The sequence below is a fragment of the Atractosteus spatula genome, chromosome 19 (genome assembly GCF_055471065.1).
Source record: "Atractosteus spatula isolate fAtrSpa1 chromosome 19, fAtrSpa1.hap1, whole genome shotgun sequence".
Taxonomy (NCBI): domain Eukaryota; kingdom Metazoa; phylum Chordata; class Actinopteri; order Semionotiformes; family Lepisosteidae; genus Atractosteus; species Atractosteus spatula.
Window position 1 is genome coordinate 12,444,534 of NC_142724.1, and position 18,958 is coordinate 12,463,491.

Below are 18,958 nucleotides of genomic sequence, written 5' to 3' on the forward strand. Positions count from 1 at the left end.
AATTATTCAGAGTGAACTCCTTTTGTTTTGGCCCCAGGGTGTTAACAAGAATGAACTAGTGCTATACTGTACAAATGAATGATGGAGACTCCACCACTGAAGTCAGTTGGAATGTCTTAGGTTAACTTCAGTTTGCTGCATGTTTTTACTTTGAGTACTTGTAATTTAGAAAGAATTGAATACAGTGCCTAGTACTGTATACTGTTAAATCTTTAAAATAGGTACTGTAGTGCTTTGCAAGCCGCATATTTAAAATCCAGCCCACATTTAATCTGATTGTTAAATAAGCTTTTCTTTGTACTGGTATTTAACAGTTACATAAAACCTAACATTTCCACACGAGATTACAATTCTAGGCTCAGGTGGACTTTGAACCCATAACAATTCACTGATAGATACAAAACTACACTAAGTTATGTTTAAACTGTTAACACAGTTTGAAAACCTTTGATGGAAAGCTACTCATTAACATTGGGTAACACTGGGTTTTAAAACCCTGACATAAATTCCATTGTCAACATTTAATTTTAAGGAAGAAAAAAAGTTCCATCAAAGTGGGAGAAAGGGAACCATTTTCATTCTTTCAGCTTCATTTATTTTATGTCTTTTACTGAAATTAAATCACAACAGGAGTCTTAAGAGCTTTGTATCATCATGTATAATGACAGATAAGGAAATACGATTGAGGAAACAATATTTTCAGGAGTGTCACATTCAGTCCCCATAAGACCTTGCGGCTTTTAGTTTTTGTTTCAATCTGAGTAAGCAATTGGCCTCGATATTTTCTTAAGGATTTTTTTAATATCTTCCACAGCTAATTGCTAAAAATATTAAATTAATCAAAAATTATTTACTGTTAAAATAACTCAGAGCCAGGTGAATTGCATTACAGCTACTGTATGCAGCTAATTAAACAATCAAAAAAACAACATAACTGAAAGTTTGGTGGATCAGAAATCAGAAGACATTGGGCCATGCAGAAATTGAGTCTGACACACCTGGTCAATAGAAAAGCTAGAGACTTGTTAGTGAGCACAGCTCAATACCTGCAGCAGCGGTACACTCCTTTTCCTCTGACCAAAGTATTCAAAGCTAGCAGGGATAGAATTTCAAAAGGACTATGGCTCCTCGGCAGAAATTCTGTGCTGGGATCTGACGATGGGCCTGAGTGTCTCAGTATGTGTCAACAGCAAAGTGTAGGGGTGAGTTAGTGCGACTGAGGACCTGTGCGACTCACAGAGGCCAGGCAAACACAGCTGAACAGGAATTTCCACATTTTACAAGAAAGGGTGGGGAAAAAAACGCAATAAGCACAAAATAAGGAACTTAAGAAAGATGTATTGGGCAATACTAAACAATACACACACTTCTACTTTAAAACAATATAAGGTTGTCTTCCTTCATTCTCATGATGAGAATAAACTGTTAAATTCCTTTCATTGTGTTTAATTGATTCTCAGTTTCCAAATGTTATTCCTGTCCAAAGCAAAAATGCAGAAGTTTGGAAAACTAACACAATTTAAGATGCATATTTCTATGTTCCTGTCTTATGCAAAAAAGAAAATTTCTTAGATGGCTGCATATTTCTTAAAACAAAATGGGGATTAGAATTTAGCATTGAACACAGACTGCAGGAATATTTAAGGATAGAAACCCTTAACTGGTTAATAAAGGCTGATACCCTTCCTAAAATCCATAGAGGTTAATGAAAGAGGCCTTTCTAATCACTGTATTGAATTACTAATGTAAATAGAGATGATGCACAACTCTGAGAAATGTGGCTACATTTCATTGGTTTTAAACAATGTTATCTGTGGGCAATCAATAAAGTAAGCACTATGACAATTAGCTTTTAAAATCCATCCATCCTTTTTCTAGCCACTTTGTCCAATACACGGTCGCCAGAGAGCCGGAGCCTATACAGCAAACAATGGGTGAAATAACTTAAATAACTTATTTACTAAGTAAATAACTAACTTTTTTACACATTAATTCACTTTTCTATTATTTTCTGTAACAGGGCACATACAGACAAAAACAAGTCTGTCATACCAGGGCCAATTAACATGTCTTCAGACTGTGGGAGGAGACCAGAGCACCCAAACATAGGGGGGACTTACAAACTCCATACAGATAGCACCCCAGGAATTGTATCCAGAACCCCAGGGCTGCAAGACAGCCATGCTAACTACAGCACCACTGTGCCACCCCAGCTTTAAAAGCAATCATTTTCAAAATGGAGTTTGAGGCACTTTGTGGGCGTGTGGTGGAAGGGTAGTGAGAGGTGTCTCTGAGAAGAAGCCACCTGTTCATGGGAAAAACCTGTGGAATGAGACACAGTTTGTCACAGGAATGAATGAGGACCAGTGGTGTAGAGGTTCGGATCCTATGCGGTGCCAATAGGAATCAGGTCGGACTTCTAAGGGATGAGAGACGAAGTTTGAGGTCAGACTAGCCAGGCTAGGTCGGGAGTCCAGAGGTCGAGACAGCGAGGTAAACAAATCCAAGAGACGCGAGGCAGAGACGGAGTCGAGGTCGGAGGCAGAGCAGGGTCGGGAGTCCAGAGGTCGAGGCAGCGAGGTAAACAGATCCAGAGACGCGAGGCAGAGACGGAGTCGAGGTCGAAGGAAGAGCAGGGTCGGTATCCAGTAAACAGTAAATTAAGAAAAGCACACAAGGGAAAGGCTATGACTAACTCAACAGTGAGCGAGGAGGGGACAGAGTGAAGGGGTTTATATGTGAAAGCGGGGAGTGCTGTGCGGGAGTATGATTCGTGACACAGTTGGTCTGATTGGCCAATTAGCACTCAGAGGGAGTGAATTCCACATGAGGGAAAGGAGCTGTCAGGATAGGCTCTGTCTGGAATTAGACACGCCTCTGGGATAATTGAATGAGGATTGTAAGAACAGCTTTTAGGAAATCCTTCCTGGGGTAATAGGCCGGGCGGAGCGTGGTGCTGACCACATCACCTCCACCTCCAGTGTCAGATGGTCAAGAAAAATGGTGGCCCTTTCCCCCCATTCCCCATGGGCCTTTATGGCCTGAAAAGGGACTTACTGTACCTACCTACCTAGTGGTTTGAACTCAAGGCACATGAGGCTCAAATCTTCACCAGCACATTGGATTCAGTCTGACCCCCTGTTCATCCATGAAAATCAACAAGTGTTCACTAATCACTGGTCTCTTCACCACTGAGGTGATGACCATCTTTCATCAGCAGGCTCAGCAGGTGTGTGTCTGGTCAGTACCTGGATGGGAGACCTCCTGGGAAGGCTAAGGTTGCTGCTGGAAGTGGTGTTAGTGGACCAGTAGTGGGACCAGTAGGGGGAGCTCACCCTGTGGCCTGTGTGGGTCCTAATGACCTAGTACAGTGATGGGACACTATACTGTAAAAAGGTGCCACCCTTCGGATGAGACATAAAACCAAGGTCCTGACTCTCCATGGTCATTAAAAAAAAGGCATTTATTGAAAGGATTAGGGGTGTTACCCTGGTGTCCTGGCCAAATGTTCCTCTGGTCTTTACCAGTAATGGCCTTCTAATAATCCCCATTGATGAATTGGCTTCATCACTCTGTTCTCCTCCCCTGATAGCTGGTGTGTTGAGCATACTGGCACACTTTGACCACCTTCAGCAATCATCTGCACCAGGCACTTTCCCCTGCGACAGAACTCGCTGCATCACCTGCAAATATATATCTAACACCACGCTCATTCAAGGCCCCTCAGGACAATTCAGGATCACTCAGATGATATCTTGTACATCCAGCAACCTTATTTACTGCATTTCTTGCAGACAATGCCCAGCTATCTTCACTGGGGAAACAGGAAGGAGACTGGGAGACTGCTTCAGAGAACATGTCAGGGCTGTGAGGATCAAAGATTTCTCCAAGCCCATCGTTTCTCATTTCACCTCTAACCGCCATGATCACACTGATCTCTTTCCGTCTGCGTTCTCAAAGAAGGGTTTCTTAACTCCTATTGCAGAAAGACATCCGAGACCAAAACTTTCCTGAAACTAGGATCACAACTTCCCTCTTCTCCCAGCGACAGACTCATTTCCTCCTAATTCCCTCTATTCACATGCAGGTTTCGACTTCTCACCTCTCTTTGCCTCTCTAGACTTCGCACTACCTGAGTGCCCACTCTCTGCCTCCCCCTGCTCCCGCCTCCTCTCCATTCCCGGCTTTAGTTCTCCCATGAGATATCAGCTGCTGACTGATATCACAGACTTCTTTCTCACACCCAAAGAAGGCTCCACGGCTGAAACGTTGTGTTTCTTTTCTTCTCTTTTCAGCATGGAATAAACCTTTACTTGTTCCCTGGCACACTTTGGCTGCCAACACATCATCCACATGGGGGCTACAGATTGCTGTTGGTGGAGGAGAGTCCCCATTACCTGCGAAGCTGTAAATGTTATTATTATTATAGATTAGCACTCTGGTCTCTGCAACTGTTAAGACAATCCCAGTCAGTGCAGTTAAATCCATAGATCTTCCAAAGCTTATGTTGTTCCTTTCGTTTCCATTCTGACCCTATAGATCAAAAGCATGCACACCGTACACTCTGCCATTGAAGAATTCTGCATCAGTGTTATGGGGCTTCCTTCCCATCTCTTTTGGGGTTCTGTCAATTTCATCCTTATGTACAGGTTGCTGTTGCCTCAGGTAGCTGTGAGTTACCCCAAATACTGTATATATTCAATACACAATTCACCTCTATTTCACCCTTTTTCACCCTTTAGAGATTGTTTGAGAAATTGATAAATTAACTCAGACACTGATTTTGTGAGAGCAGGTGATATATTGCACGTTGCTTTTCATCATGGTGCTGTATACCACTAATTTCCTCCTCTTTTCCACCTCATGCGAGAATTTACTGTACCTTCCCAACAGAAAGATGAAAAAAAATATGAAAGGCGTCATGATTCTAATGACACTTTCAAAGAAAGAATTGAAAGAATTCTTTGATACCTTTAATGTTTGGTTGGTAACACTTCAAAATACGAGACTCCTGTAAGCCATGTATCACTGCTTTATTACTGAAACACAGCTTCTAGAATGGTAGTAAATGAAGAACTCCTTATTACAGAACCATGAAAAGCAATTCTGAAATAATTATTCATTAATAACAAAACAAAAAAATACAGTACCTATCATTCCTTTACACAAGAGTTGGCCATCTTTTCTTAATTGCCAGTATGTCATTCATAAAGAACTAACACAAAGCTTCCAGGTAAACCTTATTCTAAAGTGTTGTAATTATTCACACTGAATGGAAACTACTGTGCAAACCCCAACATACCAGCAACCAGCTGATTATTGGTATGACAGTGACTGTAGGCTGAACTTCCCTATTTTGCTTCTCAGTCTCTAAAATCCTCTGAAGCAGCCTTTACACACAGAAAAGATGATTGGCCTTAAAAGATGCATCTACTTTTTCCAAAACCTATGGTATGTATAATTTTATTTTAAAAGAGTCTTTAAAAGATAAGAAAAGCTGTAAGAGACGAGCATTAACACTCCCTAAAGAAAAATATTTTTCTCCGCCTCTAATTTCTTTATTAAAATCCTGTGATTTTGCAATTTCCTAGTCCTTCCTTTAGTAGAATACATTAAATAAGAAAAGACTTTCTTTATTTTAAACAAAATTCATTGTGGCAAACATCTTTTCTTTGCCTTTTCACAAATAATCTTGATGAATAATATAATATATATTATAATATATAATATAATAATCGGTTTATAATAAATGAAACTGGAAAAAATTACTATAATTCTTAACTTGTTTATAAGGTATGAAACAGTGTTCATCCAACAAAGCCTGTTTGAGAATCTAACTTCTACAGTCTCTGTTTATGTTTATACACTGTCTTTAAATGACAAAGGCATGTTGAGCATTTGTCTAGTCTGTGTGGTGAACGATTGTGGGAAATCCATTAAAAAACGCTAAACTAGATCAAGAAGATGTGTTCTGAGACCAGTTGAAGGAGACCAAGATTTGTTTGCAGCATACAGTAGAGCCCAAAAAAGCTTGCCTTAAATGTTTTGGTGGAAAACGTGTGAATTAATCGGGTTGACTCACTTTGCTTTCCTTCAGTAAAGCTCTGTTCTTTCCACAAATTGATCTTGAGCTGGTCCTCAGCAGAACCACAATGGGAAGTTTAACTTAAATATAGTCAATCTAGAAATATTTTCATCTGGGAAAACACAGTAACTGAAACACCCATATTGTTTTTCAGGGTTTGTCGGAGAGCAGTTACCACCATAAAAACCACCCTGGAATTTTGCTGGAGTGCTTATACCAAGCCTAAACCTGATAGCTGTGCAGAGGGTCTGACATTGCTGTTATTATGCTTCATTATTGCTGTGGCAACAGGTGGTCTCTTCTTCCAGTGGCTGTCTAAAACCTTACAATATGGCCTCTGTGCCTCCAGTGTAACAACAGGGATATATAGCACAGCCGTCTTCCTTGTCCTGTCACTCATTCACCCTGCCCGCTGTGTGTTTACTGTAATATTGCCCTGTTTGGGCACCAAGAAAGGCCGCAGATTAATCATCTCCACCTCCATCATGCTCTTGGTCCTCAATGTTATCCCCAATATCGCCAGGAACGTTAATGTCATCACGCGCATTTTGAGATGCACTTCAGTCGCCCTCACAGAGAGCCTCATCAACTCCTCGCAGCTGGTGAACAAAGCCAAAGAAGAGCTCATCCAAAAGATCATCCAGGCCAGGAAAAATGAAATCACGTTCGTAAAGAGCCTGACACATTTTGACACTCGCACGAGGATTAATGTGTCTGAGGTCCAGCAGCAGTTCAATCTCGTGAGCCAGAAGATTGAAGGCGACTTTTCATGGGTTAAAATGCTGGTTGAGGAAACCCTCCTCCAGGCTAATAGGCTCCTTGCTGCCATGTTTGTCATTTGCCTGGTAACCAGCTCAACCTGGTACCTAAAAGCGTATCTGACGGATGTGAGGTTTGACAATGTCTACGTCACCAGGCAGCTGGAGCAGTTGGCACGACGGAACGGGATAGAGATATTACCCGGTGATGCTAAAAGACTCATCAGCTCCAGAGGCTGCAGAATGTCCCAACGGGAATTCCTGAGATGTGTTCCCTATCTGCTGGTGATCACTTCATATTTAATCCTTACTCTCGTGGTCATTGCTGTAGATCACATGGTTTTTCACTTCATTGTTGCCGGTGGGCTCTGGTTATCAGACGTTCCATCTGTGACAGCCACCATCGATGTAAAGTACACAGTAAGTCAGCAGCCATTTCTTCTCGACCAGTGCTTTCCACAAAGGAAATGATAAATGAGACTGAATTATTTTTTGCAAACTTCAATACAAAATAGCAGTGTTGGAAGCTGGAAGTAAGCATGAAACTGTCTTAGAATGAGGCTCAAAACAGCAAAATTGACGTACTGCAATTAGTACAAGATGTTTTTCGAATCATATCAAAGAGATATTAAAGAACAATGTAAAACAGTCCAAGTAAGGTATTCAGGTATTAAGCAGAACAAAAAGGATAATTGATTTGTCTCTTCTGAATCAGACAAATAAATGTTAGGGGGATACAGGGTGTCCAACATACCAGTAGTTCAAGGCCAAACTCTGCTACAGAAATATCCACTACAGTATGGTGAAGTGGATAGATTTCCTTCAACTGCTCTTTCTGTCTTTTTGAAGTCCATTGATGGCTCATGAAATCATAAGTACATTGAATTCAAAAAGACTTTAAACAGGGGGAAACAGAAAGGGGACCAAACATACTTCTTTAAATACCAACTGAAAGAATGAGAACATCGAAGCTTTATGTTTTTTAATGTCACTAATAACACCCTGATGCACGCATTACACCCACCATGGTACTGCTAAAAAGAAATGACTTCAGCCTCTGGCTCATGCTGATAGATTGTCTCTAGTTTTTTGGGGGGAAAAAATGTACGGCCTGAGCTGTATAGTAGGTTGAATGTTTTTTTCTGCTTTTCTATGGCAGGTTCGGAGGATTACACCGATCTGCAGCTTATTTCACTCGAGTTGTGATGAGGAGATCTTACGTCATCAGAAGCCATATCGCTGGAGTTTCAACCTGGTGCCTGGGCGCTGTGTCATAGAGCCATCCGAACCGGACAGAGGTGTGGTCCTACAGCTCGGGCTCCTATACCTGATGGCCTACGTCCTGGTGGTCTTCGAGGTCTACATCCGCCGGGTTCGCCGGAAAGTCTCAGCGTCCTTCTTCGAGAGGCAGGAGGAAAGGAGAATCGTTTTCCTTTATCGAAAAATAGTGGCCAAGCAGGAGAAGAAGAGGACTGGTGTTTTTTTTGTGAAAGTCTCTGAGGGGAAAGCGTAGCCCGACCAGTGCTTCAAACTTTAAAAAGGGCCATTCCGAAACTGGAAAAAAACAACAACGATAAGTTCCAGGATTGCAATAACGATATCATTATTTTTTTTAAAGGATTAATCATTTTGAAGCTGCCAGTGTGATCAGATTCCAATTTTACCTTGAAAATATTTTAAGCACTTTAAAGGTATATTTAAATTAGCATCCAAGTAAGTAACCTGGGTTATTTCGATAAATTGTGCAATATCGAAGGGATTATTTTATTGCTCCTTCGAAACACAATCATACAGTAAGACCATACAGTGGTACAGACCATAAGTATCCATAGATCCCTGGCAAGCACAACATGCTGTAATTGTTTTCATTAATAGTGACACCAATAAGGGACTCAGACAAATACAAACTGCAAACAAAATATCAAAGTGCTGAAGTGTCTTTGTCACCATATCAAACTATTTCTTCTGTTGATTTTTGAATAAAAGTGAGGCAGCAACTCCCTTGTATTTCAATATTCCACAGTTCCAAAACATTTTTTTTTATCTCCACAGCATTTGTATAATAGATCTCCCTTTGCACAAAGTCAGTATTCTTTTTCCTGTTTTTGATTGTTCTTGTTGGCTAATCTCGGACTGAGTAATATTATTATAGGTACACAAGTCTAGGACTAGTACTGATCTCAGTCTGCAAACCTGCTCCTAGATTTGTTCATCTGAAATATAATAAAGTACTAATTACATGTAGTTTTAATAACAGGTCTGTGAAACTACTGGACACTTTAGAATGTAAAACTAATGTAATAATTCTGAAATACCTGAGAGCAAGCATTACCCTCTGAAATGCCTTCTGCACATCTCCTTTAAGTAAATCAAGGTAACAATAGTGCAATTGACTGGTAATGATAAAAAAATTAAAAATCTTTTTTTAGTCATGATTATTTGAAAGCAGTGGGGGGATTTTCTCCTGATTTTCTAACAAAAATCAAGGACTCTCAACTGATAAATTGGGCAGTGGGCTATCAGAAAACCCCAGTCAAGATTAGCCATGAAAAACAATCAAATCAGAAACTCAAACAGCACAGTATTACAGCAATAGCCTATGTTTCATGATAAAAAATGCAAAACGTTTATATACAGTTGCTTACGCATGTAAAAAAAAAAAGTGGTCCTTCTCAATGTTATGATAAAAACAAGGACACTTCCCTTAAGACGCTACCAAAATGCTAATCAACTGAAGTGACTAAGAGATGTGACAATAACACTAGAAAAGAAACAGGAGCTGGAACTCTTGAAACCGGAACAGAAGGAAACATTCACAGCGTGTCTTAAGACGCTACCAAAATGCTAATTAACTGAAGTGACTAAAAGATGTTACAGTAACACTATAAAAGAAAAAGGAGCTGGAACTCTTGAAACCAGAACAGAAGGAAACATTCACAGCGTGTCTTGATCACAGATATGAAACTTACAGACCCAGAAAAGGGGGCAGCCAGCACATTCTCTATAGATGAATGAAAAGCAGCGAGCTAATCACCAGTAGCCAGTTAACTCCACACTGCTTCACCTGGTCAAGATTTCACCCTCTACGTAAATATTTGTCGATGATAAAGTCTTTTACAAGCGCCATAAAAAAACGTTTTGTGTATGTCGTAGATAAAAGAAAAGTCCAAAGAAACACTAACAAACACAGAAGCAAATGATAGTCCAGCTTCAATATTACTTACAGTAAGTCACACACGTTCATTTGGACCTTAATATCCGTGTGGGCTTAAGAGGAAAAGACCCTGACCACTCTTGCTGGCTGGACACGATTGAACAAAAGAAGCTTGTGATTTTTATGTGAACGGATTCTTGGAAAGAATGAATGCAGCCCTATTGTGTTCTGTCAGACCGGGACTATAAATTAAGTGCTAAAAGTTTGTGTCTGCAGGAGTGACACAATCTGATTAAGCACAGCCGCTTTCTCACGTGGATGAAAAGGGTTTATTGGATTTTAAATGCTTTCAGTGCTTAAGAAACATTCTTTATAGTTCTCAGGTGACCTCTGGCGTACAAGTCAAACATTGCAAGTCGTTAACTAGTGGCCGCAGAGTGTGGGACAGGGCTGTCCAGTCCTTGTCCTTGTTACAGTACAACAGCTTCTGCTACTTTCCAGCTGGACGTTTGGGTGCCTAACCAAGCTAATAATGGGATTGATTAGACTTTATTGATTTAGCTCCTAAATAACTGCATTTATTTTTCCAGCTGCTGAATGCTGTGAGTAAATTTATTTTGAGTAAAACATTTTGAAATGTCTAATTAGAATTTCTACGGAAATTTCAAAGGAAGTCTTTGGCTAGGGTTATACTCTGTTCATACAAGCTGTGAATGAAAATTTTCCCCCATTTTATGATTTAGCAATCTATTTTAAGATGCTCTTATACAGCTGAACAGCTTTCCTAATACGAGGAGACAAAATCTGGCTGAGATCACGATTACCATCATATAATGACTTCCTTAACAATGTCTGTGTCACAGCTTTAAACAGGAGACAGACATAGTCTTGCAAAGACTGATACTATCTTGATAAAAAATGAGAATTGAAATGCTTTTAACCTCTTAATAAATAGTTTAACTGGGTGTGGAAATACCAAGAACCTGTGGAGTTCTTGTTGTTGTCAAGTGCTATGCTTTACTTTAACTGCCACAAGAGGACAGCAAAGGCTCATTTATAGAATTAAAAGAGCCAGTCAATATCACACTATGAGTTAAGAGGGTTGTCATCATGGATGAATGAAATATAGAAACATTTTTCATATTTCTGTCCATCTATTTTCTAACTCCTTGGTCCAAGGGTAACATGAGATTATTAAAAATATATATATATAACACATATTTAAATATAGTTCAGGTGGGTAGCTGCGTCAGCATGCGTAGGCTGCAAAGAAACAAGGAAAGGTTTATTCCATGCTGAAAAGAGAAGAGAGAAAACAGCGTTTCGGCTGTGAAGCCTTCTTTGAAGAAGGCTCCACTGCCGAAACATTGTGTTTTTGATCTTCATATTTAAATATATATATATAATAAAGAATTTTCATGTATATGAAAAGTGATGGCAGTTCTCCTCGTGTTCATGTGGGTTTCCTCTGGGTGCTCTTGTTTCCTCCCACAGTCCAAAGACATACTGGTAGGTTAATTGGTTTCTGGGAAAACTGACCCTACAGTATGTCTGTGTGTATACTCTTTTGCAATGGTGTCCTCACCAGGATGTACCCTGCTTTGCACCCATTGCTTGCCAGGATAGACTCTGGTTCCAGTGCAGACCACTGTGTGAAAGCCTCTGCAATACTGCTGCGTAGTAGCTCTGTAGAGTTACTGGGCCTCACCAAGACATTTTCTAGAGTTAGGCAAAGACTACTCTGCAGACTAAAGTGTTAGTGTAGAGTTGTGCACCCCTACACAATCTGCATTGATAATCACTTTGAGGCAGCTCCCACAAGCTGCATCTCTAACAGGCTGTGTTGTCTTGGCTGCTGCTTTTACATTTACCATCCTCCTCCATTAATTGCCCTCACAGGGTAAACTGGAGGTCAGTCCTGTTCTGAAGGAGGTTTCCCAGCAGACGTAGATGGCTGCAATTGTGAAGTTCAGAATGAACTACAGATACAATGACGTAGATGTTGAGGTTGAAACTTGTTATAAATGCATAAATTAAAGAATGTTCATATAAATTGACTCATAGTCATGCTTGTTTATAGAAGGCTATGATCCATTGAATATCAGGATTTCTTTTCAACATTTTCATTTTAATTATCAATACAGTTATTAGTTCTATCATTCATATTAATCTATTTTTAAAAAGAAACCAAATGCATCTGTTTTTAGATTTGGTGAATGTTGAGTTATTTAATAATTGTTCTACGTCCGAAACTGAGAGTTTGTTTAGAAATTGTCACGATTGTAGTCCCTCCCCCTTAAGGGCGCTCCGGCTCTTTCACTTATAAGTTGATTTTGTGCATCTACTCCCGGTTCCTGTTTCCCTATAAGAGCCAGACGTGCACTCTGTTCTGGGCTCTGCATTGGTTTCAGTACGAAGGGAGTCTGGGACCAGTAGCGTCTGGTCCCGTTCCCCCTTTTTTCCCCCCGACCCTCCACCGGATCCCGCTCCGGTTTTTAATCCTGTTTGTCCTCGTGTCGGATGGACCGCCCGGCTTTGGAATTTTTGCCTTTGTCTTGGATTTCCCTTTGGACTCTGTTTTGGATTGTTCGGCGCAGTCTCACTCCGCCGAACACCAGCGCACCATGGACATGCCCCCTGTTTTCATTCCCGACTCCTGCATGCTTTTTTCCCCGTGTTTTCCTCACTCATCCCCAGATTGTGTCATCTGCATAGGGTCCTGAAAGAACGCTTTCGTACAGAAATCTCAGATGTTGTACCAAACACTTTTCCTTTTTCCAATTTCTCTCTTAATTAATAAGAGCTCAAAGTGTTTTATATAAAGGAAGGAACCACTGAAGTCCCTAACCCTTAATCATCTGGGATTAGGCACAAAATCATTGTCATGATTTTACAATGTAATACTGTAGTTGGGTCACATAAAATAAAGTCAGTTGGAAGAAAAAGATCTCTAATATTTCAAATTGCTGCCAGAAACCATTTAAGATCGTGTGCTGTTCTCTTTTCAACTCCATACTGTACAGTACCACGGTGGAAGTTGGGTTTTTCAAATCTTTCTCTCCAAGGCCAAAGCAAAGAATGCCTGGGAGAGTGCTCAGAGTGACACTGTCCTCACTTCCTTTTCCTAAGATAAAAATCGGTGCATGCAGACAAACTCTGATTTTGCATGAAAAAAATGTGTATTAGAGGATGCTATGCTTTGCATAAGCTTTAGTTGAGCACAGTCTGCCTCTGATTGTAAAACACTCATTTGAACCTCAGCCACTAGGTGGAAGGATTGACCAAGAAACAAAGGCAAAGCAGTCCAGTGCTGTACTGCTTTACTGAGACAGACTCCTTTATCTCTTGGGTCACTATCAGGACAAAATATTTTCTGTTCTTCTTGTTTTAAGGTTGGAAGTTGGTATTCGGTTGTTAATGAGTACACCTTTGTGGCATGTGTAGTGCAACCTTAAAAAACAACACTTGTTTTCATCACTGAAAAGAAATCGATAAAGTCATTTTGGATCATTCCAGATAAATCATTTCTTATTTTTAAGTGTCACCTAAACCTTTTGGAAGCAGATATCCTGGACGCATGACTACAGATGAGGTCTTAAACCAGCGATGTAGCATTTAGCTGGGAAAATCCCATTAAAACAGGAACACAGATCAACAGCAGAGGCCCCCCGTTCTGAAAAATCCCACAGAGAAATTAAGTCTTAAGCTTCAGTCTACATTCTGTATGCTACTGTACATGTGGCTTGTCCTTTTAGAGAACACTGTTTTACCAATCAGGGAACTAGTACAGAATTTTGCATATTTAAAAGATGCCAGGGGGCAAAGAAGACTTCTGTGTCAAACAGAAGTAATATTTCTCAGAGCTCCAGAAAAGTTATTGCTAATTAACTCTTTACCACAGAAGAAATGGAGAGACTCCACACATTCTGGTATGTATCTTTTTGAGAGTCAGGTTTGATCCTTAAAAATCAGATACTTTTTCACACTAAAAATCAAACACATAAATCAGAAATCCAGGTTTTATTGTTTTAATGTTTATTTTCAAATTTGTGACACCACTACTAATAAGCTGCTGCTTTCTATAGAATCGTTCATGGTATGGTACAAATCAAAGCAAATTAATGCTCTATTCGGTTAAAGTCTTTAACTCATCAACCTTTCTCATTTATCACTGAGATTATTCAGTCTTCCTCTACATGCTAAGTAACTCAACTGATGTAGGGTTTGGATTTAAAGGGTTGTAAATATAACACAAATATAACACAAATAGATATTACTTGTGGACTTCTATGTTGTTTCGTTTTAGCCAACAAAAAGGTTCTTGTTTGGCACGCCACAGTTTGTAAGGCTCTGAAAGATAAACTCTCCAAACCTGTTTCAGCTGCATGAAAGAACAATGTGTTTCTCTTGTGAAGTTTATGCATTGATAACATTTATTTTACTCAATGATTTATTCTGTTAACTAGTAAAAATAAATTTCATATATATAGATTATAATATAAGTTATATTGTCACAAATGAGAGGTTATGAAAACAGTGCAAATCAGGAACTGACCCAGCGGTTTAGTCAATAAGTAAAATAAATATTCCTAAACCCCAGCTTGTTTTTACCAGAATATACCCGAGCGGTTGGTATATACAGGCACCTGAATTCTATATTCTCTGACACAGCTTTGGTGAAAAGTGTAATATCCCAGGCACACTTGGCTAAACAAATGTTTATTAACGATGACAAGACATACTGTACAGTACACTACACGCAACAAAACATACAACACACAAGTTACTATGTTTAGCTTTTGCAGTATGTACAAACAAGGCGTTCCAGAGGCTTAACGTTCTAATCACCCAGACAAAAAAAAAACCCAGACTTCTACTACAGTAAGTATTAAACTCTGAAATAATACATTTAGAGGCCAAATAAGAGATAAGCTGCCATTATAATAAATCAAATACAACCTGCAGTTAAATCTCAAACCCGGGTGCCACAAAATAAATGGGAGCCTATCTCCCTATTCCAGAAATGCAGCCCTAACCAGGAAAGATGTCTCCAACTGAAGTTAGAGATTTTTTACCCAGGAAACCCAAGTTCTCTAAACCTACAGAATAGCAAGCTAGCAAGGGTCAGATACTTAGCTCCAGTCAGGTTTGGTTTGGATGATCTCACCTTCTCTCTCCCCTCTTTTCTCTCTTCTTCTACCTGTACTTGTCTTTCTTCTTCACTTTTCCTCTTTGTGATCTTAATGCGATCTTATATTGTGTGTTTCTGGGCTGCTTATGGACAATCCTTAACCCACAACTTAATTAACTAGGTATACCAACCTAAACTTTACAATTGTTTCTGATCAGCAAACATCCCTTCTACTTTGAAGCTGGAAGTGTCTTAAAGACATTTCCTAGACACCTAAAGCTGTAACAAAATATATATAATACTTAGAGCGTTATATGGCTGTCATCCACAGCTTACTTTTGAAGTAAAAATGCATATGTTGCACAAAAAATATTTTTTTTAGCAAATTTTATTTCTGTAGTTAAAAAACCAAACTTAGAAAAATATATTTCTAACATTATTTGTGAATTTTCTTTCAATGCTAAATGAAAATATTTATTTTTGACAAGGATAAAGAAAATAATAGCTAGACAAGGCAATAATTTTTCAATGATGCAGATAAAGAAGACAAGAAGACAGCAATATGGCAATGTTTGACTGTTGCAGATTCCCTCATTCCATGCAACTTGTTGTTGTTTTATGTAATGCTGTAATTTCAATGTCCCTTTGTTTTGAATCACTCATCCTCCTGCAAATATCAGTAAAAATACTTTTTTTCTGCATACATTATTGCTTATTGGAACACATGACTTATTAATCTTTAATGCTACTGTATATACACGATGTACTGTATATAACGATATAGTGTATTATGGAAATACTGTAATACTTTTTTTGTTATATTATAAAAGGTTTCATTTTTTCTCTCCTGCAGGTCATTATTGCTCAGAAAGCTGAAGAGAACTGCAGTCATGGCTTGGGATGTGTATTCAAAACCCACTCCTTCGAACTGGAGAGAAGGTGTCTTCCTTTTTCTGCTCTGCCTAAGCATTGCACTCTCAATGGGGGGCCTGTTTCACACATGGCTGGTCTATAGTTTGCAATACGGATGGCTTCTTTCCAGTATTATGGCTGGGACTTGGGCTTTGTGTTCAGTCCTGCTTCTCTTCCTTGTCCACCCAGCTCGATGTGTGTTCACCATCATCGTGCCTTCTCTGGGCACCAAGCAAGGCCGTAAAACTCTCATTTCAACCGCTCTAATGACCGTAGCTGCCAACTGCATCCCAAACATGGCCTCCAATATTAATGCAGTAGTAGAGATGATCAAATGTGCTTCTGAGGAAACCACTGAAACAACCCTGAATTCCACAAATGAGCTGAGATGCGTACTGTCCGATATTGAGAATTTGTTTAGTGCTGTGCCTTTTCTTCAAAAGAGCAAAACAAACCTGCACCTCATGCAGGACTTTGACATTTCGGAGGTGGAAAACAATCTGAAAGAGCTCGCGACCCAAGTAAAAAAAGAATTCTCTGCAATCCAAAGCATTTTGTGGGAAACCTCGAACGTGACCAACAAGATTGTGGCTGCTCTCTTCCTGCTGTACTTGTTTGGAGCGTCAGTAGGATATTTAGTAAGGTACCTCACAGACCTGAAACACGACAATGTTTATGTGACACACAAGCTGCTGGAGCTAGCCGAGAAGCAAGGCCTGTCTGATATTCCCTCACATTACATGAAGAAGCTTGTCAGAACTACTGGCTGGAAAATGACAGGACAGGAGATGAGGAGAGGTCTGTGGGGCATCATGGTCCTCTCGTCCTATGGGTTAATATCGGCAGTGATAATTGGGCTCGACTACTTCATCTATTTCCTGCTGCAAGAACTTCTAACGTGGGCATCAGACATTCCCGACACCACATTTACTATAGATGTCAGCCTGAATGTGAGTATTCTCTGCTCTCTGTTTCTCTCACCATTGCAGAAATGTTGTATAATAATGTGTAGGCATTGTTTACTTCCCATAATGTTATGCAACTTTTGATTTCCTAGGTCAAAAACAACAGGATGTAAGAGCAAATAACCGTAAATGTCTATTTTCTCATTTGTTATTTCTGAATTCACCACTTATAGCAGCACTGGAGGACTGAAAACACAAGTTTAATGTCATTCCTGGATAAAAGTGTGAGATTTGATATTAATGTAATTATGTGTTTGTATAAGTGAAAATGTCAGCTCTTTAATTTTTCCAAGGGCCTTGTAATAGGAAGAAGTCTATTACTAATATTAGATGAAGACACTGGACACATAACTTCGTTATTGCTCAAAGTGTGAAAAAAAAAATTTTATTCAGAAAGAATCTTATAACAGGGCCACAACATTGTGGAAGAATTGAAGAAAGTAATCCACGACAAAAGAAAACCCCTGTTTTTGACCAAGACTGGAATCTAAACACAACTAAGACAACAAACTAAAATAATACATAAACGCAACACGTATAGTAGAAGGCATCATTGCGAATGATGGGAACAGAAGTACATATTGAACTGGCAAGTCTGAGTGCAGTAATATGTGAAAATAAAAATATTTTGTTATGCTCATTGCAACCTTGTCGCTTTCTGCTTTCCTTTCTTCCTTAAGTTTTTCTGGGCTCTCAACGAAACCCCTTGGACTGACGTTTACGCTATTGCTTTTCAAACGTATGAAAATGCCCAGCATTAGTCAAGAAAAAGAGCAGTTGAAACTTTGATGACACAAAGTTGTTTTGCGACTAATTGCGTTACCGTTTTATTATTTATTTTCCAGGTGAAATTCAAAAGTGACATTGTGACCGAACCAAATGAAGTACTAGACTCCGGCAGCATTGTGAATCAAAATATTAAGATTAGCGATGACGTGTTTTATGAGAGAAAAAAAAGCTACTCCTATTCAATACCGCTCCTGGCTCCTGACTGCGTGAAGACATTCTCTCGCCCCAACTTCTCCGCAGCGACCACCGTGGGCTCTCTCTATCTCACTGCCTTTATCATGCTGCTGGTGGACGTGTACGCCAGACGGGTTAGAAGAAAGATTTCCGCTTCCTTTTACAAGAAACGTGAAGAAGAGCGTATCAGCTACCTCTTAGAGAAGATTATGAAGAAAACATAGTTACAGCTCTGTCTTCCTGCCCGTGTAACTTCTGTTTCTAATGTGTATCTTGATTTTAATTTGCTAAAAAGTAAAAGATTTGTCAAAGTACCGCATTGCAGTACGGCACTCCATTTAATGTCTCGATGAAAAGCATCTTTCAGGAGATAAATCCAAACCCATGAAGTTATATACAGTGCATAAGTGGCAATGGCCTTTATTATTTGCTTTTACTGTATATAGTGCTTTACATATTATTTGCTTTTACTGTATATAGTGCTTTACATCGCTAGTTTCCTTGCCGAATCAGTTAATACGTGCTGTGAAATAGATATATTTTTTCAAATATCTCTAAGGCGTTTTTTTCCCCTAACTCAGCATTTTGTCCTTTATTTTAAATGTTTAAATGTGTTTCACATGCTTTACATTGATAGATGATTATTGTAAGATTTTTATTATCAAATGAGAAAATCAACACAATCTTGATGTTGTGTCTAAAGCCAGAGAAGAATTAATGGATTTTTCTTTTCCAGTTCATTTGACAGTAGATCTTGACAATGCATTTCTGAAACCGAACTTAAGGGAACTAATTCATTCCTGCAATTGAGAACATCAATCTGGTTTGTCTACATGGGAATACTTTTTTCCCATGTAAAATATTTTTCCAAACTCTTTCTGCAAGCAGGAAAGTACAATATTTTAAAGAAAGCAGCTTTGATTGACAAGGTACTTTTAATTCCATTGCTGCATTTCAGACACCATCATTCAAACAGTTTGTACCACAATG

General features: G+C 39.3%; 2 protein-coding genes across 2 annotated transcripts; both read left to right on the forward strand.

The window, feature by feature from the left end:
• Nucleotides 1-5,407: 5,407 nt before the first annotated feature.
• Nucleotides 5,408-8,356, forward strand: LOC148818097 (osteoclast stimulatory transmembrane protein-like). The gene is made up of 3 exons (XM_088937771.1): nucleotides 5,408-5,451; nucleotides 6,240-7,263; nucleotides 8,003-8,356. Exons 1-3 carry the CDS (start codon nucleotides 5,408-5,410, stop codon nucleotides 8,354-8,356), a joined length of 1,422 nt encoding a protein of 473 aa, XP_088793897.1.
• A 5,493-nt stretch (nucleotides 8,357-13,849) lies between these two features.
• LOC148818098 (osteoclast stimulatory transmembrane protein-like) lies at nucleotides 13,850-18,192 on the forward strand. Its single transcript, XM_088937096.1, has 3 exons — nucleotides 13,850-13,926; nucleotides 15,982-16,990; nucleotides 17,851-18,192. Exons 1-3 carry the CDS (start codon nucleotides 13,904-13,906, stop codon nucleotides 18,190-18,192), a joined length of 1,374 nt encoding a protein of 457 aa, XP_088793222.1. The 5' UTR covers nucleotides 13,850-13,903.
• The last annotated feature ends 766 nt before the right edge of the window (nucleotides 18,193-18,958 follow it).

Bases quoted from the DNA above. Each gene is read 5' to 3' on its own strand.
- LOC148818097 (XM_088937771.1), top strand. From the start codon at position 5,408: ATGATTGGCCTTAAAAGATGCATCTACTTTTTCCAAAACCTATG. The intron at 5,452-6,239 runs GTATGTATAATT...ATTGTTTTTCAG, and splicing joins TACTTTTTCCAAAACCTATG to GGTTTGTCGGAGAGCAGTTA. The intron at 7,264-8,002 runs GTAAGTCAGCAG...TTTCTATGGCAG, and splicing joins CCATCGATGTAAAGTACACA to GTTCGGAGGATTACACCGAT.
- LOC148818098 (XM_088937096.1), top strand. From the start codon at position 13,904: ATGGAGAGACTCCACACATTCTG. The intron at 13,927-15,981 runs GTATGTATCTTT...TCTCTCCTGCAG, and splicing joins GAGAGACTCCACACATTCTG to GTCATTATTGCTCAGAAAGC. The intron at 16,991-17,850 runs GTGAGTATTCTC...TTTATTTTCCAG, and splicing joins CTATAGATGTCAGCCTGAAT to GTGAAATTCAAAAGTGACAT.